Source organism: Cygnus atratus, chromosome 24 (assembly GCF_013377495.2).
Source record: "Cygnus atratus isolate AKBS03 ecotype Queensland, Australia chromosome 24, CAtr_DNAZoo_HiC_assembly, whole genome shotgun sequence".
NCBI classification, from domain to species: Eukaryota; Metazoa; Chordata; class Aves; order Anseriformes; family Anatidae; genus Cygnus; species Cygnus atratus.
Window position 1 is genome coordinate 1,339,113 of NC_066385.1, and position 26,743 is coordinate 1,365,855.

At 52.5% G+C, this 26,743-nt stretch overlaps 3 protein-coding genes across 3 annotated transcripts; all 3 read right to left on the reverse strand.

The window, feature by feature from the left end:
• Nucleotides 1-678: 678 nt before the first annotated feature.
• Nucleotides 679-13,714, reverse strand: TRAF3IP3 (TRAF3 interacting protein 3). The gene is made up of 16 exons (XM_035561556.1): nt 13,636-13,714; nt 11,347-11,601; nt 10,107-10,251; nt 9,584-9,635; nt 9,347-9,371; nt 8,962-8,991; nt 8,642-8,737; nt 5,057-5,128; nt 4,649-4,789; nt 3,933-4,070; nt 3,624-3,759; nt 3,155-3,238; nt 3,016-3,075; nt 2,339-2,487; nt 954-1,229; nt 679-762 (listed from the first exon to the last, which is right to left on the reverse strand). Exons 2-16 carry the CDS (start codon nt 11,551-11,553, stop codon nt 679-681), a joined length of 1,695 nt encoding a protein of 564 aa, XP_035417449.1. The 5' UTR covers nt 11,554-11,601; nt 13,636-13,714.
• Nucleotides 13,715-15,362: 1,648 nt separating this feature from the next.
• Nucleotides 15,363-18,029, reverse strand: LOC118255270 (11-beta-hydroxysteroid dehydrogenase 1-like). The gene is made up of 6 exons (XM_035561342.1): nt 17,942-18,029; nt 17,337-17,467; nt 16,743-16,854; nt 16,439-16,624; nt 16,015-16,158; nt 15,363-15,637 (listed from the first exon to the last, which is right to left on the reverse strand). Exons 1-6 carry the CDS (start codon nt 18,027-18,029, stop codon nt 15,363-15,365), a joined length of 936 nt encoding a protein of 311 aa, XP_035417235.1.
• Nucleotides 18,030-19,739: 1,710 nt separating this feature from the next.
• LOC118255421 (11-beta-hydroxysteroid dehydrogenase 1-like) lies at nt 19,740-23,936 on the reverse strand. Its single transcript, XM_035561595.1, is given in 7 exon segments — nt 19,740-19,960; nt 20,554-20,697; nt 21,491-21,676; nt 22,402-22,513; nt 23,016-23,054; nt 23,056-23,228; nt 23,849-23,936. Coding segments are annotated over 7 exon segments (963 nt in total).
• Nucleotides 23,937-26,743: the final 2,807 nt, after the last annotated feature.

Here is a 26,743-nt window from a genome sequence, read left to right on the forward strand (position 1 = left end):
GCACTTGAACAAGGGATGGGTGCTGCCATAAAACTGGCTGTACAGCTCCGAAAGGGGATAAAAAACACTGTCTATTGAATTAATGTGGTGCTGACCATGAAGGAAGTGGACACAGCTGTGGGGATGCTGCCATGAGACAGGCTGCTGGCAGGCTGGAGGAATGGTGGCTGAACTTGAGCCAGGCAGGCGGGTGGTGGGGAAGCTGCTTGGGATGGGTGGTTCATGGGGGTGATATAGAAAGCCCCTCTGAGCACCAGTTCTTTGTCAGATAGCATTAAGAAATGGTCCAGGGTTCTGTGTTTCCCATGCACAGAGACAATAAATGAAGGGAATTGAGTACTTCTCTAAACATGTATACATGGTTCCCAAACACACGGGACAAGGGGTCCCTGCTGCCCTGTCTCTCCCACCCCACATGAGCTGTTTGAGTGTCAGTTTGAGTGGTTTTGTCCCTCAGGGCAGGAACTGGGCAGTGCAATCTTGAGCTGAAGAAGAATAACCAAGGCAGTGAAGGGAAGGGGCAATCTCCCTGTGTCTATTGGAGCCGTGTCAGTTTGCCAGGAGTGAGACCAGCCCAGGATATGAACCAGATAAGTGCAAGAGCAGCAGAAGGTGCATCGCTCGTTGCTGCTGGTGAAGCAGAAGTCAGTTCTGAACAGAAGTCGTTGAGAAGGTGCCTCACGGTCGGTAGTTTGCGAGGAAGGCAGCCATGGCCATTGCTATCACTGCCAGCAGAAGAGGGAGCCAGTTACCACGCTGTCTCTGCAAAGAGAAGCAAGCATTACCAGGAAGTTGGTGGGCAGAAGAAACTTCTCATTGTTCCTAACAGACGTCATTCATCTTTAAACACTGCCCAAATAGACGGGAAAATTGTCCCAGACAAATGTGCAAACAAACAACAGGGAAGCTCTGGGACCACGTGCTGCGGGGCTGGGGCGAGGAACGTCTCCCACCTTCGCTGGTTTGCTCTGGACGTGGTTGAGCTCGTCCCGGCACTGGCGCAGCCTGGTCAGGCAGGAGCGGTACTCCTCGCTCAGGGCCTCCAGCTCGGCGCGCAGCTCCTGGCACTGCAAGGGGACGTTAGCGGGGACGTTAGCGGGAGCGAGCCCCGCGGGGCCGGGCACACCGAGACCGGCAGGGCTACCGCAGCAGCCTTGGCTCTTCGCCTGTGCACGGGCAGCCTGGTGATGGGGGATTTTCACGTCTGCCACCTGTGTGCCCACATATACCTGCACAGGACAGAGCAGATTTCAGTGTTACATGGTGACACAGGCCATGCCCTGGTTATTCCCATCCCGCAACCTGTTTGCTTTTGCTGCCACCTTTCATGGGAGAAAACAGCAATAGCTATTTTTTTCTGACCACGCGTGTGTAGGTCAGGAGGAAGAATGGGGTATAAAATCATGGGAGGGGGTTCATTTTGCTCTGTGAGAGCAGTGGGACATATGGGGCAGGTGCCTCAGTCATGCTGCGCGTCCCCAAATCCCAGAGAGCACCCTCAGTCCCAAACACCCACACGGTGCAAGACCCTGCCACCTCCTGGGTGCCGGCTGCCCTGCATCCCCAGCACCTGCAGCTGGTCCCCGCATCTGGTCCCTATTGCTGGGGTTGCACTTTACAAACTCCGTCCCCAGCTGCAGCAGGGTGATGCCTGATACCGTTGGTGCCCTCACTGGGGTTGGGCTGTAGGACAACTCCTCCTCCTGTGGCGTTCTCAGGTCTGCTATGGAATGTTGCAAATCTTATTTTCGTAAATCCCCATTACCTAAATTGTACTGTAAGAAATAGAGGACTGTTGGTGGCGGGTAGAGGGCGCAGTTAGTGCTGCTGGTTTTGTGTCCTGAAGTAGTTCTTAATACGGGAGAGAACCTGCAAGAGGTCAGGAAACTGAGTTTTTTGTGGTCAAGTTTCGCGTTGTTGATTTTGTTTGGTTGTTTTTTTAGTGTTAGCAGACCCTTCGTGTTATTTGTGAACCTTTTCTTTTCCTCTGGTTCATTCGTGCTCAGGACTTCAGCTCTTAAAGCGTGGCTTTGGCTTTTCCCTATTTCTCTCCCTGAACTGGGTTCACCTGCAGAGGCTCAGACGGAGCTGCTGAAGCAGTGGCATTGGTCACAAAGCTGCTCGGTGCCCCAGCCTTGTGCACACGTGCTGTGGGCTTTAGCTGAGGCTGGTGTCAAAAGAAAAATTCAGCAAAGGTAATCCTTGGAGCAAGTACCAGGAGCAGTCTGGAGCTCCGGCTGCCTTCAGGAGCTTTAATGCGTTGTTTTCCTGCTCGCTCCTGGGAGCTCAGTCCCTAGCAGGGTGACTCCATCCCAGCCATGACTCAGTGCTTCCTCACCTCGTTCTCCTTTGCTGTAAGCTGGGATGTCCTTTTCTGTATCTCAGCCTTCAGGCTTTCTTCTGCCTCCTCCTCAGGGTGCTTTAACAGAGCATTTTGTGTTTCCTTGGCAGGAGTGAGAGGTGGGCTCTGCGTGGTGAAAACCTGATCTAGAAAACAGTCAGGCTTCTGATGAGAAACAGGTCCTGGCTCTCAGTTCATTTTGTATCTTGTATACTCAGCACAGTTTAAAGATAATATTTGCATGCTATGCACAGAGAGGAGCTGAGTTAGTTATCATAGGCTTGCCTCTCCTGCAGATGCAAGTTAATAATCTTTAGAGGAGTATTTCCTAGTAGTTGCCAGAAATGGAAGGGAGGGAGAGTTAAAGTGCCTTTTATTGCTTCAAGTACAGCTGTAATTGCAGTTACAAACTGGAATCTATCTATAAATCTATATATTTTTAAAAAAGTATAGCCACTGAAGTAGAATTTGCAATGAAATCCCTTTATTTTTTTAAGTGCTTGCCATCATAAATACACTTGAATTTTAAAGTTAACTAACAAAATATAACTAATTTCACACAGTTTTAAAATAATCCTTTATTCTAAACAAATAAAGACTTTTCCTAGAGTCACTTTTAACATTCCCATGTCCAGCTAGAGGAGTGCTAGATGGGAGTTAGAAAGTTTGCTGACCTTTCCTTTGCACCATCGCTTCCTGCATTTTCCGCTCGTTGGTCTGGTTCTGCATCAAGTCTGAGAACATAAAAAGTCACCGTCACTGGCCGCAGCACCAGTGCAGGTCTTTCGTGCTGTGCTTCTTTGTGTTACTTACTGTGCAAGTGGCTGATCGTTGCCTCCAAGGATAGCTTCTGGCTTTGTAATGTTAGCTTCTGATTTTGTTCTTTTTGCAGTTTACCTGAAATAATAATAGTAAGAAAAACTGAAATAATAACAATAAGAAAATCAAGGTTGATACAAATCTCCGTGTATTTGCCACCCATCTAGTGTTCGTTAATTTTGTTTTAAAATAGCCATGCGAAACACTTACTAATCTCTGACTTTCTAGGTTTCCCATTCCACTCTTTCTTCTTGAGCAGTCACTTGGCTTTCCTGAAACACCTCTAATCTGGTTGGAAACTACTCTAGGAGCTCTTTTAGAAACCAGAGGCTCTCTGCAAGCTGAGATGTGCAATGCATTCAGAGGAAGATTTTTCTGGGTGTGCTTGGCTGTCAGGATCAGGCCTTTATGAGTATTTGCTTTATAGCTGCCCTCTGAGCGGCCCCGTCCCCCTGCGCGGTACCTTCGATGGTGCTGATGTGCTCGGCTTGGAGCTGGTTGTCCTCCTGCAAGGCGCTGGCGCGCTGCTGGAGCTCGGCGTGTTCCTGCTGCAGGCGGTCCAGGGCCTGCTGGAGCTGCTCGTTCTGCGCCGCCGTGTGCTGGGGCGAGAGGAGCCTGGTGTCAGCGGGGGCACGTGGGGGGGGCACCCGAATCGAGGAGGTTGGAGTAACTGTGTTTCACCAAAGTGTTTTGTTTTTTTTTTTTTTGAAATTAGGTGGAAAAAGCAGGCTCAGTGGGCGATGGTGCCGTTCCCGCAGGGGAGCTGACGTACTTGCAGTTTGCTTTGCAGAACGTGGAGGTTGCTCTCGAGCTCGCTCTGCGTCTTGGTCATCTGGGTCCACTCGGCTTTCAGCGTGGTGTAGTGCACCTTCCAGAGGGCCAGGTCCTCCCTCGTCACCTCCAGGCATCTCTGGGGGAAGCGGGGACTGCACGTGGACCTGCTGCCCGTGGGACTGTGCCGCGGGAGGCCAGCGGGAGGCCAGCCTCACGCTGCTCCAACCTGTCGTAACCTGGCATGGATCTGATGCTGTTGGGTGGGCAGAGGGGTTTGCTGCAGGGGGGGCTGCTGCAGGCTCACTGCTGGGCAGCACCTGCGGCTCTGAGCCTCCGTGGGGATGGGGAAGGCTGGTAGGATTTGGGACACGGTTTGATTAGCGTCCCGAAAATACTCGCCAGCAGTTTGCTTTGACCCGCAGGATGCCTCCTGGGAAAAAGCTGTTTTGATGTTAAGTCACACCAGAGAAAGCATCTCCAGAGACCTCACGTGCTGGATGCTGTGTGCGGCTTGTGGCTCGGTGGGCATGGGGAGGGGATGGGGTGAGGAGTGGTGCAGGGAAGGGAACACACTTCCAACTGCCGCGCAGCGGTGTGTCTCCAGATGTGCTGTTCTTAATAACCTGATGTGGGGCTTACGTGAACACAGGTTGGCACTAAACTGACCTTGCTCAGTAACTTAAAAAACAATCAGGTGTAAAACACGTTTCTTACCTGAGAGTTTTGCAGCTGTTGCTCTGCTTGGAGTTTGTCCTCGAGCATCTTCTGAAGAGCCTCCTTTGCCTTCTGCTCGTAGGTCTGCTTCTGGTCCTCCATCTCTATCAGGATCTTCTTCACGCACTCCTTTGAGTAACTCTTTAATGGAGGAACAGAAGTGCTCAAAGGGTCTTATCTGGCATATTCCTAATCTTGCTAAGCCTGAATGTTAGCAAATCCACACTGTGTAAGCGCTATTGTTAATATACTGTGAAACATTGCTTCAGCAAAGAGGAGAAATACTTTTCAGATCCATATCTAATCAGATTGCTCTAGAAACTGAGACCCGACCTAATTACATGATTCAGTATTTCATTTTCATGCCTTTCTTCACCCGTGTTTGTTTCTCAGAGAATCAGGCATTACCTGGGTGCAGGCCTGCAGCTGATTTTCAAGGGCCCTTAGTTTGCACTTCAGTTTGTCTTCATTCAGCTGACCCTGGGGAAAAACAATTGGCCCAGCGTGTGTAAATCACAAATTATACAATATGCCTCTGATGTTTTGTTAGCTTGTTTGTTCTCTTTCTCCCTTTTCTTCTATATTGTGGCTAAATTTGGTCAAAATCTTTTCGGTGCTTTGAGTTCAAATAATCCTTCACAATCCCAGAATAGGTGGGTTACGGGGGAAGTAAAACCTTTACGCATTGGAAAACCCTGTGGAAGCAGAGTGTGGGCGCCTGCAGTAGGAGAAGCTAAGAGGAGGCGATTTCAGCCAGGCGGGATGGGGCTGTGGGACACACGGCTGCTGTCTGTCCTGCAGGCCGTGCTCCCTGCTCCTGCCTGTGCCGCTCGGTGCCTGCAGCCCGGCGGGTGCCAGCTCTGCTCCTGCTGCTGCCGTTGGGAAATGGCCCGGGTCTGCGTTGCGACATGGAGCAGCTGGGCAGGGGGACGGATGGCAGTAGTGGTGATTCATTTTCCCTATTATCATCTCCTCTGTGTTAGTCAGACTTTTTACTTAGGTTTTGTGTAACCAGACTGCATGCAAATTCAGATAAAATTTCTAGCAGAGGGTTCACGTAGGCTGTTTTTCCACCACTGATACTGAGAACATCAGTATCGTCTCTGCTTGCTACTGTTTGAAGTCAAGCCTCTGAATAAGCAACTCCTTGATGTTACGGGAAGAGCTGTCAAACCCAAGCAAAACCAGACTCTCTGGTGTCTTAGCACTGTTCAGATTTGCACAGAAGTCAGTTTACAGTCCCAAAGAATAAAGCTTCCCAGTTCAGTTAATACAATAAAACCTGAAGGCTATATCCCCTTAGAAAGTAGGTGGAATTTTGAAGAGCATTTTTAAATGTGGAATATTATGCCTAACTTTGCTCTGCAGTTCATTTCATTCTGCTCTCTGCAGAGGTTCACAGGGGAGGGGGGTGGTGGTGGTTCACAGCCCTTGTGCACAGATGTAAATGACTGTGCAAAGTACCAGGCAATGGAGCACTAGGCCCTTCCTACGCTTGGGAGCAGAAGTGTGCTGGCAAACTCCTTTAATGAGGATACAGCTTACAAATTGGTGAAAGAACATACGGCATTGAGATTTCCCTAAATGGAACAAACTGCCTGTTGCCAGAACAGCATGTCGGCGAGGGGCGAGTGGGTTTGTGCACATGCGTGGGAGGGCATGAGAAGTCGTGTCTCTGACCAGAAAAGTTGTGTGAGCTAATCTTGGGCAAGCCCTTGTGCTGATGATTATGGACGTGAAAGGAGCTGGTTTAAAGCACCACCACTACCCCCAGAAAAACACCACCCCACAATAACAAAACCTTATTGCTACCGCTGTCAGATGGCGGTTGTTTTTTTCCTGTCTTCTGCAGTGTCTCACATGATGCTGTCTTGAACACCACCTGAGGATCCCTGCATGAGAGCCCAAGGGCAAAAATGCAGTCAGAGGAGAGGACTGGGGCTGGTGTTCAAAATGTGGTCACTTCTGCAAATGCTGGATTTCAATTCACCAAAGCCCTCGAGTCTGAAGTTACCAGACTGGGCAGCTCCAAAACCTTTGCTTGAAAACTATTCTGCGTTTCTCTGCGGCTGTCACCTAAGCGCCATCTTTAAAACTGTTTTTGGCCAGCAGCTGCAGTGGTCTGGTTGTCCTGTGACTGGTGAATTTTCTCTGATACTCCTTTCTGTTAGCCATGTTAAATAGCTGGTTTAAAGCGATAATTTTAAGTGCTGTTTGTGGAGGACTTCTGTTTTGCCCAAACTTGATGCCTGTGCTAGAAAAATGGGTCCAGAAAGTCACAGTAATGCACTGGATATGACAAAGGGCTTAAAATCAGCAGGGCTCTAAGGCATTTCCAAGAGCCAGGCTCAACTTTAGAGCTCAGAAAGGGAAGCAAATGATTTAAAGGAATAATTTTCTTTAAGAAGAGAACAGCTCAGAAGTAACTACTCTTAATAACCATGGGGTGACTGACTTAGCTTCCTGCACCTGGCAGTGTTTTTGAATCAACGAAGCAAGTTGTACAACCGATGGGGTCCGAGTGCCGGACCTGTGGTGGGACAGGCTCCAGCCTGGAGGTAAAACCACGGGGAGGAGGAATAGGGGACCCATCCCTGTGGGGTAACAATGCTCCCATCCTCCTGCACAGCATTCATTTGCTCCATCAAACCAGAAACACCCAGGAACACAAACAATAACTCAAAAACAACTGTGTGGCCATTTCAAGAGTTACTGCTGGCTCATTGGGAAGGATTTAAAAGCTGCTGCAGAACACATGGGGCATCCCACCCGGACACGGCTCGTGCTGCTGGACCCGTCCGCGCCTCCCGAGCAGCCCCTGCTGCTCTGGCCCCCTCCCAGCACAGCCCCTGCCTTCCCCCAGTGGCTGCGGAGCCAGCAGTGAGTTAATTTTTAGTCCTTGATGAAAGGTTGAAGGCAAGAGGCAGCAGCAAAGCCTCCCTTCTGTAGCAGAGATAGCAAGAAGCAAAGTGCACCCACCTGTTTCTAATCTGAGGTTTCATGGCTACTTCCTGCAGTGTGTGTCAGTGTTTTTTCCTGCTCGCATTATATTTGAAGAAGCAAGCGAAGGCGGAAGTTTCTAACCACAGTACATCTAACACATTTTTTTTTACAGCATCTCATCCTATCGTTTGCTTTTCTGCCCCAACAGAACCTTCAAACCACTTTTTTTTGGATGGCACAACAAATGGTATATTAATAGTTGATTTAATAGCACTACTTAAAGCACTTCACGGGTCATCATAAAATGAGTCCTAAAATTCATCACCTTCATCTTACCTCCTGACGCAATGAGGAGGAGGGGAAGCCCTAGCTCAGTGCTGCCTGGAGGATTTTGTCTGAGTTGTGGGGAAAGGGCTCGATGCATGGCCACAGTTCAGCAGCATACCCCAGGCTGGGCAGGTGCTCCAGTTTGGAGCAGCTAAAATTTTTATTTTGGCCAGGAAAATTTGGTTCAAAATGTTTAAGACTTGACTGGGAGAAAAACAAAGTGGAAGCTGGTTGCTTGGATTCACTTTTTTTTTTCCCCCCCCTACTTAACTACTTCTACTGTCTTTTTACTTGAGCAAAGGTGGGAAAAACAAGTGCTTAAAAAAACTCAGAACTTTACAGAAGAGAAGGGTTTTACACCTTTTGTTAATCTGAAAGCAAGGTAAATGCTGTTGCAATTTTTTTGTGGGAGATGAAAGGGAAAAAATCAAGCAACATAACCCCCTAACTTTTTTCTGAGTTTGTGTTCAACCTGCCCTGAAAAGGAAGGGGAGAGCAAGGAAGGAGGAAAAGCAAGCAGCTGCTTCCAATCCGGCACAGTGCCTTGTCTTCCCGGTGGCAACGTTGCTGCATTTCAGACCCGCAGCATCTCCAACCTCTAAAGCACTGAGGCCAGGCAGAGCTAGAACTTGGAAAAGGAGGCACGCGGGATTTTTTGCTGGCATGGGCAAGCTGGTCCCTGCCATGGCAAAGCCTTCCCCAGCCCCAGCAGCCGCCTGGTACCTGCCAGGATTTTTCGGAGGCTTGCAGCAGCGTGGAGAGCAGCTCCTGCAGGATCACCATCTTCTGCTTCAGCAGCAGCTCGCGGTGCAAGGCCTCCTGTGGGGAAGCGAAGCGAGGTCAGGCAGCCCTATGCGTGGCTCCTGTCCCATGCCCTTGGGGCTCGGGGTATCCCTGGATCCGGCAGCTTGTCCGTGTGCTTTCTTGGCAGTGTTAATACTGGGCACGTGGCACCCCTTTGATTAATAACAAATAAACATATGGCTGTACTTGCTCAAGGGCTGCTGCTCTCCAGGGAAGCACTTACGGTGCGTGGTGCCTACCTTCAGGTAGCTGGACAGCTGTATGATTTCCTGGAAGGGAAAGGGGAAATGTTTCAGTCCACGGGATTGTTTCAGTTCATAAACATCTAACGAACTGGCTGCAAAATCCAAACGTTTTCAAAATCAAGCGCAGTTAACAGAGGGCTTCAGAGCGCACAGGGAGGGCCGGACCCTGCTGGGGTAGGTTGGTTTCTTCCTCCGGGAAGTGGAAACTGCTTTCTGCAGTTCCTTATGGCATCTTTGCCATGCAGCGCCTGGAGTAGCTGTGTCATTATTCAGGAAGCCATGGAAATTTAGCACCAGTTGGTGTTCTGGTCAGAAATTTTAGAGACTGTGCTCTTTTGCAGGAGTTCAAGCCTAGTCATCACCCATGTGTTTCGCTTACCTTATTTAAAACTGCTGTTCCACAGCTGAAATGGAAAAAGAAAGCACGTAAGTGAGGTGAAGGTGATGCAGGTTTCTGAAGCAGCCCATAGCCCGGGCACCAGCCTCTCCCCCCAGCCGGAGCAGCGCGTGGATGCTTGTGGAGCGCACACAGGGAAGGGGCACGGGCTGGGCCCTGCGAGGCGGCCTCGTGGGGCCTGAGCCCACAGCACGGGGCAGGTGGGGGGATGCGACTTACTCTGTCTGCTGGCTCGAGTCTTTCACCGCTGTGCTTGTGAGCGTCTGAGTTCCTGTGAAAATAAAGTGAGAGGATGTGCCCGACGCCCTGCCATGGAGGGGCCCTGGAGCTCTTCTCTGTGTGAGCATGTGCGGAGCTCTCCAAAAGGGCACCATGTCTGGGCGGGGTTGTAGCTGCTTAACCAGTGCCCAGCCCAGCAGGGACAAGAAGCAGAGAGCTGCTGGACTCAGGGGGAAAGAGAAGTGTAATTCTGCAGCCTGCAGTTAGCCCGCGTGCCCCAGGATAATTGGGGGCAACTGCAGAGAGCCCTGAGCACAGAGCACCTGCTGGGGAGCTCTGCTCACTGAGCTGCGGGCCGGCTGACGAGGAGATATTCCTAACGCCTGCAGCCTGTTGGGGATGCTCAGCCCGGGATGGTAAAGCCACGGGGCTGCAGGAGATGCCGAACGGCCCCGTGGATACTGCGGGGCTGGAGGAAAGCACTCAGCTCCTGTCCTGCAACCACTGAGCATCCCTCACCTACCTTGGGTGTTCGTGAAGACGCGTGGCCCAGGGGTGGCTTCTGCCGAAACGTCGAGGGGGCTACCGAGGCCGAGCGGGGAGAGCACGGGGGGGTACGCGGGGTGGCTCCACGGGCGCTGGAACAAGAGGGTGGCTTGTGTCAGGGTCTCTCTGAAACAGAGGGCTAGGAGTTGTGGCTGGGTCAGGATTTGTACCTCCAGTGGCCAGGGAAGAGCATCAAAGAGATGCTGAGAAACCAGGGCTGTTTCCATGTGGACGTGCTGGTTTGGCTGCAGCAGCACCAAAACTCTGTAGGGGAGCAGGTGAAAGCCTGCTGGGTGGACCAGGACAAGGAACCCTAAAGTGCCTTGATGTTTTTGGAAAGGATGAGGACCTGCAGGGGCTGGGTCTTGGCTGCCATGGGGCAGAGCTCTGCACCCCATGGCAGTGAGTCCTGGACAGAAACTGCACAGGGGCTGTGTGTGTATGAACGCCTGCCCTGAGTTCCTGCTGCCTGGTGTGCGATTAAACCCCTGAGCCAAGTGGCAGCTGGAGATGACTGCTCTCCGTGCCCATGTGCTGCAAGGGAAGCTCGAGGGTGTCCTGGTGTCCCACCGGCACCTCGCCTTCCACTGCTAGCGTAAGTTCACAAAGCCCCTAGGATGAACTTGCACCGTGCCAGGGGAATTATTCATTTTGCATGGGATACAAATTTAGAAGGGAATCTGTTTGACTCTGGGGTGTCTTGCATCGCACCTTTCTGTAAATATTCTGACTCTTGGGGTTGCCATTAGCTGGGCAGCACTGGGCAGGCAGTGGGACCACAGAGCGTCCTCGCTCCCGATAAAGAAGGTGCTGGGGGAAGCCAGGTGTTCAGAGTGCAGTTTTCATGAGGGAAAAGTAATTTATGTAAGTGCAAAACTAGTCTGGCAGCTAGGACGTGGGGCTGTATTTAGAGGAATGGCAGTAACACTCCATCTGGTTCAAGTTTAGCTTGGAAAACAGGAAAGGAACGCACTGGGAGGGAGGCATCACTGTTTACCCTTGCCTGACTCCGCAGTGTGTAAGGAAACGCGAGGTTTTTGTGGGTGCATTCTCACTTTGCACTTTGGCTTGGGTCTCAATGCAGCTGCAGTTGGTGAGCAGCCGCCGTGCTGCAGCGGGCACCGGAGGAATGGAGCTGCCCGCGGGGCTGGCGTTACCTGCAGCAGGCCGGGCGGGCTGGGGTCGCCTCGCGCACGGGGGCCCCCGGGAGCCCCCACCGCGGTGCTCGGCAGGTTTCTCCTCCGGAGGAACTCGCGTTGCCTCGGGCTCTGCGGCAGCTCCTCCGCCGCCCGCCCAGGCCGGCGGCAGCTTGGCGGGTGGCTCCGCCGCCGCAAGGCCTCGCGCGTCTCATGCCGCCGCTCGCACTTCTCCTCATAGCTCTCACCCGCGCGCCGTGGCCGGGCCCGCTCGGGAGGGCTGATCATGCTGGGGCTGCGCTGCTGGGCCACCACCACAGCCCTGTGGACTTTGTCCTGCCAAAACCAAGGGACAAGATATGATTTGAGTGAAAAACAAGCATTTCTGAGACTAAATAAATGTGACATATTTGTAGACAGACTAATTCTGGAGTTCTTGTCCAGTGGACGAGAGTGGTGTTCATGGAAAATGAGCTCGCATGTGCTGACAACATAAAACATCCCGCTCTGGTTTTGCTCCTCAGTGGGGTGGCTGCTGACCCAGGAGATGCTTGGAGCAGAATTGCAAACAGTGAGCTCAAGCTCATGAAGTTGCCTTCGCTACCAAGTAGTACTGCTTCCACAGATTACTCTGGGAGAACTGTTTTCCCGATAAAATAAAATCCCTCTGTTGTTCAGACTAATTTTTGTGTGCGTGCTGTTACCTTTTTTTTTTAGCCAATCGAAGGAAAATGATAGAAACACAGGAAGAACAATAGCTGCTGCTGTTTCTGTAGTAAAGTTTTAAAGCGTGCCTATCTTTTGCCCTACTTTTTCAATAGCTCCAAAAATAGCCTCGCCATTGAGTAATTCACGCCTCGAGCAGTGGTGTTGCGTTTCTGAGTGGTGGCTGCCTTCCTGTGCGCAGAGGGGTCAGGAGCAGCCAGCGGCTGTGGGCCCGGGGGTGTTTTGGGGTGCAGAACCTGGCAGCGCCCTGCAGGTCGGGGTGTCCCGCTCCCTAAAAAGCCCAGCTGCCGGGTGCTGCTGTCCTCCAGCTTTGCATGGCTGCCAGACACCCATGCTTTCATTTTTACAGGGCTTTGGTTGTATTTGGACCTTTGCCTCTGCATCAGTCAAAGAGAAAGCTGAGGAATAACTGCCTGCAGCTGCCTGTCCTTCCTCCCTCGAGCGAGCATCGCATCCCCTCCTGCCCCTCACCAATCGGCGGGGAAGGGGCTTGCCATTCTGGGAGCACAGCTGGGAGGGTCCTGGGCTCTGGTCCTTGTCCCTACTCAGCCTGGGGCCATGTTGCATGTGGGGTTTTGTTCTCATGTTTAGTAAGCCATGTTAATGTAGGAAGGAGGAAAAAAAAAGAAAATTCATTGGTGTCATTCTGTCTCAAGCAATTAGGAAGTCATTACATCTAATGGGAGGGGAAAATGTGAGCAAGTAAAAACCCATTTACGTATGTAACACTTCCATGCCTTTTAGTCTGCAGTAAGATCTGCTCCTTTGGTCTTTTTGCTGTTGGGATGTGCCATCATACAGGCACGTCGCTAGCACCCACTGCTCGCTGTGGGGCCTGCGCTCGGTGCTGCCGGGGCTGATCCTGCTCGGGGCTCAGGAAGCTCCAGCAGCCCGCAGCCGGCAGCACGCTGCCGCGAGCGCACGGCCCGCCGGGGCGTGGGGCCGTGGTGCCCTGCAGCTGAGCGCTTCTGAAAGAGGAGGCGGCGCTTGCTGAGCTTTGCATTCATATTTGTTTGCATATTCCGCTCTTTGAAGCTTCAAATGGCTTCTGAAGCATCTCTAATTTTAGCTTAAGCTTACTGAAGGGTCCCACCAGTGTTGTGCTGTTTGGGTGTTTCTTACTGCGATGCACTTTGAGCTGAAGGGGTCTGGGGCCACGAGAGGCTAAGCAGCTTATCTCCGTGCAGCTTTCGTGTCCGTACCGTAATGACCCCGCTGTGCCCAGCTGGGCCTTTCCCCTCTGTGCTCACACGCCTGCGTCCCCTCGCCCGGTGGGCACGGCAGGGCCAGGCGAGCAGCTTCACCCCACCAGGCTGCCCTGGGCGCCCACCCTGCAGCACGCTGCCTGAACGCCCAGCAAGCTCCACAGCTTGGGACAAAACACGGATGTGCAGACAAACCTGCTCCGACCTCTTCAGGACAGGATAAAAGTGGTTTTTTGATTCAGTTTTCATAATTTCAGAAGTGGCCTAATTGTATGGTGCACCCAGGCCTTGGCCATCCGGCTCCTTCGGTGGGAAGCAGCGCGGCCCCGCTCCCAGCCCGCCCGGCCATCCCACCGATGGCTTTCACAGAGCCTCGGTTAACTCAAAATGGGCTTTAAAGCAAGGTAAAGCTTAAAGAAATGCGCGGTCCATTACTCACCCCAAGCTGAGCAAACTGTTGAGGCCTTCTTGACAAGCTAATACTTTATTTTCTTCTTCTGTTACCCCAAATCACCCTCTCTAATTAACAAACGTGTCCTCTATCTTTGCTTTCCAAGTTGTTAACGTTTCTTGCTTCAAGGGAAACAAACAAAAAAATTGTTTCTTGCCGGTTCATGTTACAGCCTCCCCGTGTCAATCATGTAGGCTGTGAGCGGGGTGAAAAAAGTGGAAAAAAGGTGTGCGGCGCTGAGCAGGGCAGCGCTGGCAGCCCGGTGCCGCGGGCACTTACCCGGCTCCTACTCGGCCACCACAGAGCAGCAGGGCGAGCGCGGGGCTGTCGGGTGCAAATGCACTGCCACTGTCATCGTGGTGCCAGAGACTTCACGGTGCAGCTCCCTCGCCCTTTTTCTTTCTGTCAAACAGGAAACGTTGAAGCCGCAGCCCCGGTTCCTGTCCTGCTGGCGGGCGGGGAGGCTGGGGGTGCGCGCGCCCGGCACGGGGGGACCGGGTTATCTCGGGGTGCCAAAGGCTGCGGCTTCCCTCCGCGCAGAGCCAGCGGCTATCTCTCGGGCCATCTCCCTTTATCGCTCTCTGACACTTGGAGGCTGAGCGCTGGTCCGAGGAGCTGCCTGTGGCACCGGCTGACCGAATCTCTCTGGGCTGCTTTGGGGTAAAGAAATCCAGACTTAGCCAAGTGCGGTAATGCTATTATTTGAAGGCCTCTTGCAGATTGGAAGGGAAAAAAAAAAGTGTATTTCAGCAGCCGAGGAGAGGTCACAAATGGCAGAAATTCATTAAGGTCTTTAGAGAAGTGAAAGCTGTGTTAATGCAAATCATGCAGCAAGGTCGGTTTAACCAGCTGCATGCTGATAAGGGCTCTGCGCATACTCAAATGGAAAAGGAACAAAATTCAAACTAGAGATGCCATAAAGTAATGTAAGATTTATTTTTCCAAAGACCACCCTGAGAGGATACAGGAAAAAACTATTCCATTTCAAAGACCCTCTCCTGTGGCTTTCTCTGGTCATTTTGCACAAGTTGGCCTAAATCTCTGTTCAGGAGCCTGGTCCCCTTTGCCCTCAACCCATGCAGTTCTGCTTTATAATCCTCTTCCCCAAGTCTAAATAACTCTTGCTATTTTTCTTTTTCTTTTCCTTTTTCTTTTTTTTTTTTTCAAAAAAATATCTAATTTTAACTAGGTCACTGAAGATTTTTGTGTTTCAGTTGAGCCACTCTGAATCTCATCATCTTTCCCTCAGAAGCAGGAGGCTGTGTTCTATGGGCACAGTTGCCTTTCATGTTAATTACTTCATCCCCCCTTTGAGAAGGATGCAATGAAATGCAGAGAACACGTGCAGCGAAGCACATGGCCTGAGCATGCTTCCCAAACCCCTCTGTGCTTCCAGCCTTGTGGATTTCTGGCTTTTTTGGCTTTTGTGGAGCCAGGGGAAGAGAACGGCTGGTGAGGGGGAGCCCTGCTGCACGCTCCTCTTGATCAGCAGAGGCCGGCTACAAGCGTCCTAACTAAAAGAGATGTTCTTGTGCGATGTTGTCGTTTTCTGGTGTCCCGTCTTGCATGGGCAGCTCCGGGGGGGGGCCCCGTGTTCCCAGCTATGCTGTCTTCACAAAACATCCCCACGTGCCATTTTGGGGTGGGTTTTTCTGGAGACACTGCTGTGCGTGGGGCGCGTCAGTGCGGGGCCACCCCGGGCACTTGGAGCCGCGCTAACGCCCCGACCCCGGGGAGCCGGCCGGGGGCACCGTGGTACTGTGGGGCGGCGGTGCTCTCCTGACATTTTCCACGATGACGTTGCTCCTGATGAGGGTGTCGAGCAAGTCGGGGGCCAGGCTGCGCAGGAGCAGCATCCCGGTCACGGTGCTGGGTGGGTAGTGCAGCTCGCGCTGGCGCAGGGCCCCGCTGCGGATGATCTCCAGCGCGCACTCCTCCTTGGGCGATGGGGCCACCCTGATGGCGTGCGAGACCACCCGCATCGCGCTGTCTGGAGAGACAGAGAGGGGGAGCCAGGTCACACCAGGGCTGCTGCGGGCACCAGGGTGCCAGTAGCTTCCCCTAACAAACCCCTAAATGCTGGGGATTGGGTCTGCTTGGGTGTGGAATAGCTGCAAAACGATAGCAATATCCTTCCCGCTCCTCTCCCTCTCCTGAGGATAAATCCCCACCTCCCATGAGTTTACTGCAAAGGTAGCAGAGTCAAAGGTTGTTTTGTTTTGTGTTTTCTTTTTTTTTTTAGTGCTGAGGCTCCATTTCCCAAATTGCACAGGGCAGAGGGCTGGTGAAGCTGGAAGGTGGTGCTGGGCTTGGCTCTGCCTGGACGTGCCCTCCCCAAGCCATGAGCCCCAGTGGCATCGAGCTTACCTGTGTCAATGAAACCCAGGATGCAGAGCGTGATGGAAACGTTGACGTTGTCTATGATGAACTCATGTCGCAAGGAGCTGAAAAATCCATCCAAGGCAAACTTTGTTGCAGAATAGGGAGCAACAAACGGGCTACCGGCTTTACCTGGGGCAAAGGCACAAGATCAGTGTTCACGTGTGCTGGGCAGGCACAAACCTGCATGGCTCTCCCCTCCTCTTGCCCTTCAAGTAGCTACGATACTGTGATACAGGATCTCTGAGGGCAGGGGCTGTAAAAGCCCAGAGCACTTGTATCGTGCATTCAGGATGTAAGCCAGGTTCTGACACTGGGCTCCCGTCAGGGTGGCTCTGCCTCACGGCCCTCATGCCCGCAGCAGGCAGAGGGAGGGATGTGGCACGGAGAGCCTGGACCCTCGTGTGCTCACCTGCCACAGACGAAACGACGACGATGCTGCCTTCGCTCTCCTTCAGCATGGGAAGGGCAGTCACGGTCATCGCCACGTAGCTGAGGAAGTTGGTCTCCAGGAGCTTTCGTACATGTTCCACATCCCCATCAAAGTAGTTGAAGTAAGAGTAGCCGATGTGATTCAGGATGAGCATATCGAGGCCTCCTGGAAGCAGAGTACCTTTGCTAGTGGCAGCCAGCATCTCAGAACAAAGCTGCTTTCTGGTGGCCGGGACGGCCCCGAAACGTGGTGTGGGAGAGAAGGGGCAGCACCCACCACTCACCCCAGGTGTTCTCGGCCTCCTTCACCACCTCCTCGGCGAACGCGGTGTCCTCCATGGAGCCGCTCACGAAGCGGGCAGACGCGGCGCCCAGCTCCAGGCACCGCTCCACAACCTGCGGCGACAGCGAGAGCGGCGCTGGTGAGGGGATTGGGGCAGGTGGGCAGCACGTCTGCCTGTCCCACAGCATCCTCCTGCCTTTGGGGGGAGACATTGCTCGAGGGAAGTTTCTGCAATGAGTTAATGGCCCCCCTGAGCTAAATATTTAATATTTATAAGCAGGAATATGACCGCTGAAGTTTGATTCTGTGGCATAGTGGAAGCAAAAACTGTTCAGGCTTGGAGAAAGCGTAAGGGCTGGACAGACCAGGAACCAGGCAGGCTGGTGGTGTCCTCAGCAGTGGCAACCAGTGGTCAAAGCTGAAGACTGTGGGGGAAGAAATGCTGTGCAGCCAGCATTGAAAATGTAATGTGGGGTGGTGTGGGGTCTCTGGCACCCCCACATGTGTGGTCTGGGTGAACACCTGAATGCTCTGCCTGCCTGCGGGGCTCTGGACCACAGCCGTGCTCGGGGCACCCGCCTCACGCTGCGCTCACCTTCTGCAGCTTTGCCTCCGTCCGTGCCGTGAGCAGGACGTGGGCCCCCATGCGTGCCAGGTGGTACGCCATCTGCTCCCCGATGCCGCTGCTGGCTCCCGTCACGATCACCCGCTTCCCCCGGAGCATCTCTGGAGAGGACGCAGAGCTCAGAGCCGTGCATGGCCCGCGCTGCCCAGGCCCCTGCAGGTGGCTCCTCTGTGCAGCCGCTGGTGCAGACCCCACCTGGGCTGCGGCTGGATTTGAACAGGCTCGAGCTGTGTCCAGCCCGGTCAGGAGCTGCTTTCAAAAATACCAAGAGCTGATAATCATTGCTGGCAAGGACTAAATGTTTAAAATTGATAACTGCATGTTTCCTAAACTAATTAATGTGCTGAGATCTAAGAATGCAAGCCCAGAAGACCCATGCACAATCCTGTGACATTCTCCTGCATGGCACAGGGGGCTCTGACCACCTGCAGCACCTGTGTGCTCCCCCCGCAGCCCACACCCCCACACTTCGGCTCTTCCAGCTGCGCTTTGGAAGGCCCTCGGACAGCTCAGGCTGGGCTGCTCGGCTCCACGCTGCCACGCTGGGGTTGCAGCATGCCTGTTCAGTCACTTACCCTCGCTGAAATTCTCAGGTGCTGAGTAAAAATACACGGCCAGCCCCAGCCCCATCAAGGGGATGATGACCTTCAGGAGCAGACCCATCCCTCTGCCAGCACCAAGTGGGAGCAGGATGGAGTGCGCGGCTCCGAGCACGGGCCGGCGGCCGTGTCAGCACGGTGAGAATTGGGCTGCCAGTGATGGCAGGGCTGAACTGCCCTCATCTTACACAAGGCTGCTGGTGCCAATTGGACCTTCTTTTTGTACTTCCTGTAATTTAGCAAACATTAACCTAATAGAGAGTGTTGCTTTGGACTTTAGGCTGTCCCTTTGCACCCTGCTCCTGCTGTGACTTTCAGGAGTGTTTTCTAGGGGTGCTGAAGACCAGCCCTGGAAAGCTTTCAGCATAGTGGAGCAGTGGGTGCCTTGTTTGGTGACCGCCTTCAGGACTGGGACACCCATGTCCCCTCAGCCCAGACCTCTCGGGACAGTCAGCTTTCTCTCTGTTCTGCTTTGTGTCTGAAACCGAGTCTGAGCTTCCCTTTCTTCCTCTCTGGGTGCCACGAGGATTTATTGATCGGTGGTAATAATTGTGGTGCGGGTTCACATAAATACCTAGAGAGAGCAGGGCTGGCAAAGCTGGTGTTTCTAGATCTTTATCAGTGCTCCAGGTTTATGCTGCGTAATATTGTTATCAGTGTAATGCCGATAGTTTGCTGGGTGGTGGCTCTTAGACCTAAAAAACTGCACTCAGTCTTGAGGAATCCAGTGAGGCAGATTGTGAAAGGCAGTAAAAGAGCCAAGCGGGTGAATAATAAAGATCTTCAGCTTTCACAAGTGTTGTGTGTCACACTGCTCAGCATCTGCCTGGGCATATGGCAAACTGATTTGCAAACAATTTTCTCAGAGAAAGTAGCAAAGGGCAAAACCTGCTCTGCGTGCACTGATTTGAGCAGTAGGTGTTAGGATAAAGAGAACGGAGATGCCGGTTCCCAGTTCCCTTTAGAAAGAAATGAGCAAAATGATGCTGGGGAAGGGCCCGAGGGAGGTTTCTCATTTCTTCATCTTGAACCAGGTGACAGCTGGAAGGCAGGCACTGGTTTTTGGTTGGGGATGTCATGGGTGTTGCTCAGGTGGCCGCAGCCAGGTTAGGTGTGAAAGCTCCAGGGTAAAGGAAGCCGTGCCAGGCTGGCTGCAGGCTTGTGCCCGGGTGTCTCCCCCAGCGAGCACCGTGCCTGGCACTGCGCTCGTGGCTTGGGGCGGCAGCGCAGCAGCTCTGCGTGGCTGGAAGGCATTTTGCTGTACAATGTTTGTGTCTAGAACTGTACCCCAAAGAATAAACTCGGTGAGAAGATTTGCATTTAATTTGGTCATTAAGCTAAGCAAAAAATAGGCTAGAGACTGTTATTCCTGAAATGAAACAATGAAGGATTACTGCAAAGGTTCAATTTTCTGAGAAAGGCGAGTCAATGGAATTATGCCTATTTACAACAGCATTTAGTAACGGAGAAAGAGGGGCTAAAAAACAAACACAGAACACACCACGGTAAGGCTATTAGGTTTTATTTAATAATTAGTTACTACTTTTCCGTAGTCTAGGGGAAGGGAATGGGTCTAACCGGATGGGATGCTGCAGGCGCGGGCACTTCCCCGCTGCCACATCCCGTACCACAGCGTGGGGTTGTCCCAGCCAGGCCCTCTGGGGGCGATGCGATTACCTTACAGAAAACTGAAGAACTTTTTAAAATCCGAGCTCAGATCTCTGACCAGGGATGAGTGAGGCACAAACAAGCAGGCACGGGGCTGCGTGGGCGCTCAGGCGGCCGGCGGGCGCTCCACCTGGTAGTGCTGCCGGACCAGGTAGTCCAGCAGCTCTGCGGCCCAGTCCCGCAGCAGGAGCGGGATTTTGGTCAAGGCGTATTTGTAGTACACCTCCCGTTGGCGCAGGGCACCCCCCTTGATGATTTCCAGGGCACACTCCTCTTTGGGGGCCGGGGACATCAGGAGCACATCGGCGGCAGCGCGCACGGCGCTCTCTAGCCGGGGAACAAGGGGAACTTTGGTCAGGCTTGGGCTGCCCTCCGCTTGTCCTCTCCCTGAAGTTTGCCTTGTGATGAGCAAACTGAGGGGCTGAGGAAGGCCGTCGCATTTAATTAACATGAATGGAGGTAGAGGAATTTGTGAAGGATTTACTAAAACTGGGCCTATCGGTATGCACTTGAAAACAGAGGTAACTTCACGAGACAACCTTCCTCCCTGTTGTCCAACACATGCAGAGATTTTCAAGCCATTCTCAGCACGTGCTCACGCTGTTGTAGCTGGTTGTTGCATCACTAGATGAGGCTAAGGGGAGGTATGTGGCTGGCACATCCATTTAAATTTGAATTTTAGGCTGTGCCAGCCTCTGTGCAGTGGCTGATTTTATATAGTGCAGGGAAATAAATTAGTTTTGAGAGTGTTTTTTTGGTGGCAGAGAGGTAGGAGCCCACAGAGACCAGAGGTTATTTTGCAAGCCCTCGTGCTACGGCAGGGCCGGAAGAAAAGCAGCACCAGAGGTGTGGGGAGGGTAAGGAGCTGAAAACACGACGCTCGGTTCCTGCTCAGCCAGGCCAAGCGGTGCGGGTCTTACCAGTATCAATGAAGCTGAGGATGCAGAGCGTGATGGAAACATTTACATTCTGGATGCGGAATTCCTGCCTCAAGGAACTGAAAAATCCATCCAGGGCAAACTTAGTTGCAGAGTAGGGGACCGTAAAGGGAAACCCAACTTTACCTAGACACAGAGAGAAGTTCCATTAAGGCACGGAAAGCTGTGCCACGTAAGCCTCTGTTTTGCACTTCATCAGATAAAGTATTTTACCCAAAGGGAGTTTGCTGCTAGGGAAACATCATCCTGGCACCAACAGCAGGACTACAAAGCATTCCCCTCAGGGTCCAGCTCTTTTATGGCTGTAAGTCCAACAGCGTGTCTCACATCTCCGCTCAGGCTATGAGCAGCAGGCAGCAGCTACAAAACCCTCAGAGGAGAGAGACGGAGCAAAGTTTAATCTCTTGACTCTGGATACTGAGCTAAGCTGATCACCAGAAGACCAACCAACAGACCAGCTGTGAGTGGGGACAGCTGTTATTAATTTAGTCCCCTGACTTAACAGAAGTTTATTAGGTCAGTCAGTAACTGACTCTACAAATATTTGCAGAGTAGAATATCTGGTAGGTCAAGCACTTGACCTATAGTCAGAGGACCAATGCAGCATGAAATAATTACATTTCCACTTTTCTTCACAAAACTGGAGCTATACGAGCTCCGCTGTGCTAATGAGCCCAGCACCAGGGTGTGGGGTTTAATTATGGGGCCAGTCAGAAAGCAAGCTGGGGCAATCAGATTGCATCAGAGAACAAAGTCCACTGAGAAAATGTGAAAAAGACCTGCTGTTTTTGGTTACTTTGAGCGTGTTAAGCAGTTCTGGTTCCTTCGAGATGCCCGGTGTCTCCGTGTGCTTCCTACTTATGAAAACCAGCCCACAGTGTTTTATGACAGTCCTGTGTCCCACCTCGCTCCCACTCACCTGCCATGGATGAGACCACTACGATGCTGCCCCCACTCTGCTTCAGCATGGGCAGGGCAGAGACCGTCATGGCCACGTAGCTGAGAAAGTTGATGTCCAAGAGCTTCTGGACGTGTCTGACGTTGCCATCGAAGTAACTGAAGTACGACTTGCCGACGTGATTAAGAATCAGCATGTCTAGGCCCCCTGAAAGCAGAGGAGCAGGCATTAGTGTGTGGTGGGAGAGGGCTGCCATGGGCAGGACGGAGCCTTTCCTGGCAGCAGAATCAATGCAAGCAAAAAATCTGGGGGTCAGAGTCTTTTGGGGTCAGTTTTTTTGGGTCAGAGCTGTGGCTTGCCATCTCCAGAGCTGGGATGGTCTGGGTGGTGGCTGCCAGCAGAAATGTGCTGGGCTTATCTGACTCGTCCTAGGCAAGAGAGCTGGTGTGACTTTTTTCCCCTGGTTGAAACACGAATAATATGGCACAAGGGAGACTGCTCTTGAGTTGTCTATGGACCCCTGTTGGGAGAGGGAGTGCTGTGCACCGAGCTGAAATATTGCATTTCCGCAGTGATGACCCATGACCAGAGTAGCAAGGCTGCTGCGGGCCTGATGGGTGGTTTTAGCCCACAGTAGCCTGCAGTGATGAAATCCAGGATTGTGATACTGGGACAGGATGTTACAAGGGCACCGAGATGAAATCGAGAGCGCAGTTCAGCCTGCGCTGGAGCGGTGCAGGCTGGGCAGAGGGGCAGCACTGGGCCGCAGGGGGCAGAATTAGGGCAAACCTTTCCCCATCCCCATTTCTCCTGCTATTTTCTTGGCGGGTACTGATTTTTTCTTAGCAGGCACAGGGTAAAAAGCAGCGTGCTGGAGAGCTCCAGCATCTCTAACCTGCCGCTGGCTGGCGGGGAGCAGGCTGCGGACGTACCCAGTTCGGCCTCTGCCGCCTCCACCACCCGCTTGGCAAAGGCCATGTCCTCCATGCTGCCGCTGATGAGCCGCGCTGAGCCGGCCCCCAGCTCCCGGCACCGCTCCACCACCTGCGACGGCAACACGGCGCATCAGAGACCGCCCGCACCAGGGGCCGGGCGCTGCCGCGGGGAGGGCGCCTTGCTCCCCGAAATGTGCCCCTGCCCCAAAACTGCAGTGCGGGGCTTCTGGGGGTGTTTGGAGCCTCTGAGCTTCAAAGGGATCCTGAGAAATGATTCCTTTGGGGAACGTGTGACCCAAGGCAGTGTGGCTTTTTGTCGGCGCGGTCTGTGCTGGAGCCGTGTGTGTGCAGGGCGAGCAGGAGCTGATATTTCACTGCAGTGGAATGAGGGCGTGTGTGCTGATGGAGCCTGTGCATATGGGGAGATGTGTACATAACCAAGCAAGTTCAAATATTGCAGTACGTGCTGTACAGAGTGCGTGCCTGCAGGAAAGTGATTTCTGAGTGTGCAGGAGCCCCAGAGACCGTAAGTTTGCATACCCGTGATCAGAACCGTGCACATCTGGCGTTTGTGCTGGGGCAGTTACATGCACATGTATTTATGTGTGTACCTGTGATGTGAGATTGGCCTTCCTACGTTTGTGTGTGCACTGCCATGAGCATGCATGTGTGAGTGCTCAGCTTGCCATTTACTTTCTGCAGCTTGGCCTCTGTCCGTGCGGTGACCAGGACGTGGGCTCCCATCCGTGCCAGGTGGTATGCCATCTGCTCCCCGATTCCAGTGCTTGCTCCAGTGACGATCACACGCTTCCCCTTCAGCATCTCTGGGGACCAAGGCACATGGGTTTAATTTATCCAAACCCTATTTAAAAAGAAAATACCATCCCCTAATGCCCTCAAGCAGCAGTTAATTGCAAGCTGAGTGAGCCTGCCTGCAAGCACGGAGCCTTGTGCTCCATCTCACACGGAGATATCTCCTCCCTCTCCTGGAAGAGCTGCACCGAGGAGCAGCTGCAGCTCGAACTGACCACAGCAACACAGGGACGGTTCTTGGCTCTTTCAGAAGCTTTTTCATGGATCAGAACACAACTTATAAACAAACACAGCTATTTTGCAATAAAAACACCCTCTAAGTACATGCTTCAAAACTTGAAATCCAACATTTAAAAGCCATGTTTATAAACTTTTTTACAGACTTGAACGTGAAGTGTTCAAAGCCCTCTCCGTTTCAGAAGCCCCTGCCTCACCTGCTCCTTCAGAAACTCTTTCTGCATGTTACTTGCTCAATTTGAGTTTGAATCTCTGCTAAAACAATGCTCCATTATCAGCCCTGCCACAAAGGCTCAGACCTGGCTTGGTCTAAGCTCTGTACAGTTTCTGTGCAAAGCACTCAGATGTGCCTTTTAATATTTTACTTAAGGACAGATTCACTTTTAATACTCACCCGGTTTGAAATTCTCCCTCGCAGAATAAAAGCAGAAGGCCAAAACCAGTCCCAAAAAAGGAATGAGAATCTTTTGCAACCGACCCATCCCTGGAAATTGAGCATGAAAGAGAAAGGAGGAAAAAAACCTCTGCAGAGCTGCTCCCGTAGGAAGCAGCAGTGCTAATCCTTCAAAACCTGTTGCGAAGGAATTGCAACTTCCAAAGCACTGGAAAATCACAGTGGGGTTGTTAAGTGAAGCAAAACCTTTGATCTGCTCCCCACTGGAGTTGGGGAGCCTCGGCCTAACTGGCGGTGCTGCTCCAAGCTCTGCCCGGCTCTTTTCATATTTCCTGTCCCTACGATAAAATGCAGAATTTCGCACAACACCCTGGAAGAGGTGTGTCTTTGCCGAACAGCATCAAGTTTCACACGCAGAACATCAGGGCAGCCCAGTGCAGGTGGCTGAAGCTCCTGTTTTATTCCCACTGGCGCCGGGCGCGGGCGGGTCCGACCGTGGGGGGGCAGGCGTGGGGACAGCCACCGGGACCCCCTGCCCGGGGCGTCCCCATACCCAACAGCTCTGAAAAGGCTTTGCTTTGCTGAGACGGGGTTTGCTGCTGAGCTCCCTCCTGCTTGGAGTATTGCAGGAGCTTCGCAGCTTCCTCCTTACTTGTGAGTGAATGTAGTCCAAGGAAAAAACACGTAGCGTCCGCTGTCGTGCTGTGTCCGGGCAGCAGCAGGTTTGATGTCAGCGATCTTGCGTAATAGGATTAAATCATGCTCTAGCGTGGGTCTGGAGCTGGGATCTGCCTCGTGGAGTGCTGGTACCTGTGGTGCTAGGTGGGGACGGGGGCTGAGCCTGCAACGCTCCATCCCGTGCTGCCCCAGCCCAGGGAAGCTGCGATAACCACGGTCAGAGCCTTGTCGGTGGTGCCAGAGTTGCAGCAGGGTCTGATCCACGCAGGCACGATGGATGCGGGTGGTTTTTGTTCCTCACAGACCCCTCCACCATAAGGAACCAGAAAGAATTACTAAAAGATTTTTTTTTTAAATCTATTAGAGCTTTAAAATAAAGATGGTTTAATTTAAAAACATACTTAGCAGGGCAGAGGGGCTCTCAGGTATTGATCCTGCTATAATACGTCTCAAGAGACTTATTTATGCCTTTCTACTTCAGTCTCTTCTTACCCCCTGGTAGTAAGCACTTATCCCACCTCTGGTCAGATAACAGCACTACGGTAACTGCCTTTTCCTGAGTCCTGAAGCTTTGAACTTGAGCCATGATCATGGGGCAGCCATTTCATTCCTTGGCTTGAAAACAATGAGCCAGTTAGCCCTACCTCGGCTGAGATCTGTGTTGCGGGTAAGGGGAGAGGCTCTTTTAAGATGCTGTTTTTACTTCTGGCATTAGGATGTTGCATGGGTGGATGGGTGTGCGTGGATGCTGTTGTGGCCTGGGAGGACTGGGGTGGCCGTGGTGGCGCTGGAGCCCCCAGCCAGGGCTGTTCTTCACTGCTGCTGCCTGCCTGGATTTCCTCCCCATTGCCTGTCACCCGGCCAGGCGCTGAAGTTCCTCACTCCCACTCGAAGCTTTTTCTGGGTTTGTTTTGCTCTATGCAACTTAAGAACTTGTTTTTAACCTCTTCTTGAGGGTGGGGAGTGCAGAAAGGGAGAGGAGGGCAGGAAGAGGCGACTGCAGAGAAATATTTTCTGATCCGAGTGACTGAACTCAACCCACAAGGCTGGTCCTGGCCCCACTGCTTCCAAACCGTCCCAGCTTTACAGGCAGAGGCCGGCAGCATGCCTGGTGAGATGGAGCACTGGTGGAGGCGGAAGCAGCCTCTTGCTTCTGAAACAGCTTCACCCAAATTATCCTGGACACCTTCCCCCTGCTGCAGGTCGCTTCTGCATCGCTCACCTGTTTGCAGCCATGTTTTCCACGGTGCAGTGCTTAGCACTGTGCTAACTGCTCTGCCCATGGGAGGTTCTCCATTTAGTGCTGCCTGGAGCTCACTTGGAGGAAATGAAGGCACGAAGAAGCTTGTTCCGACAAAAACTGGCAGAGCAGCAAAGGGCAGCTGCTGGAGGGTCCCTGCTGTGCACGGCAGCGAGGCGCAGCGGAGAAGGAGAGTTTCAGGGGCAGGGCTGGGGGTTAGGCAGGCTCGTGCATGCAGCTCAGGAACTCAAAAGCACTTGGCAGAAATTGGAATACCACATTTTTTTTCTCTTATGAGTGATATTTGGCTGGTTTTAACCCATTATCAAATCTTTGTTAATTGCAGATAATTTTCCTTTTCTTCCGCCCTTGCTTCCCTATATCGTGTAGATGTTAAAACATTATTTCTCACACCTAGCTCTCCCAGTACTTTATCACAAGTGCAGGTCTACTTCCTTTCCTTGTAACAGGGATATTGCCGTTACAGAGGGTTACCCTCGGTTATGCTCACACTAGGGCTGTGCGCAGGGCGACGTGATGCTGTCGCACTGCAGCAGGTTGGCGTGTGTCTTGGCATGGTGCAGGCAGCCTCGTGGAGCCTCCTGGGCACGGTGTGCGGGCAGTGCCCCCATCCTGCAACTGCTGTCGCTGCCGCAGCACCGCTCCTGAGAAGTGTGCTCTCGGCTCCCGAGGGAGGCGTGCAATGATTGTAGGACAGAGTTGGGTCTGACAGAGTGTGTGTACTCACTACCAGTTTAGGGAAAATATTGTGATGTTTAAGCCATTCATAAGCACTACATTTATTTTTTCCTGTGTGACCAAATCAGGAATTGCTGCCTTGATACGTTATTGTTGGTACCATGGCTGTGGCTGCCTTGGGTCTTGGCCACTCTCCATGTTCCCAGTGCCCTTGGTGTTGGGTGGGAGAGGCTGATATGCTTATCTGGGCCCCTAAATTTAGCCTGGCAGCTTTTGAA

Coding starts and splice junctions, on each gene's coding strand:
- TRAF3IP3 (XM_035561556.1), bottom strand. CDS start 11,553: ATGATCAGCCCTCCCGAGCGGGCCCGGCCACGGCGCGCGGGTGAGAGC. Junction 10,252..11,346: donor GAAACCTGCCGAGCACCGCG/GTGGGGGCTCCC, acceptor TGTTTCAGAGAG/ACCCTGACACAAGCCACCCT. Junction 3,760..3,932: donor TTCTGCAAAGCAAACTGCAA/GTACGTCAGCTC, acceptor CTCTCGCCCCAG/CACACGGCGGCGCAGAACGA.
- LOC118255270 (XM_035561342.1), bottom strand. CDS start 18,029: ATGGGTCTGCTCCTGAAGGTCATCATCCCCTTGATGGGGCTGGGGCTG. Junction 17,468..17,941: donor ACCTGAGAATTTCAGCGAGG/GTAAGTGACTGA, acceptor CGTCCTCTCCAG/AGATGCTCCGGGGGAAGCGG. Junction 16,855..17,336: donor CGGAGGCAAAGCTGCAGAAG/GTGAGCGCAGCG, acceptor CTGTCGCCGCAG/GTTGTGGAGCGGTGCCTGGA.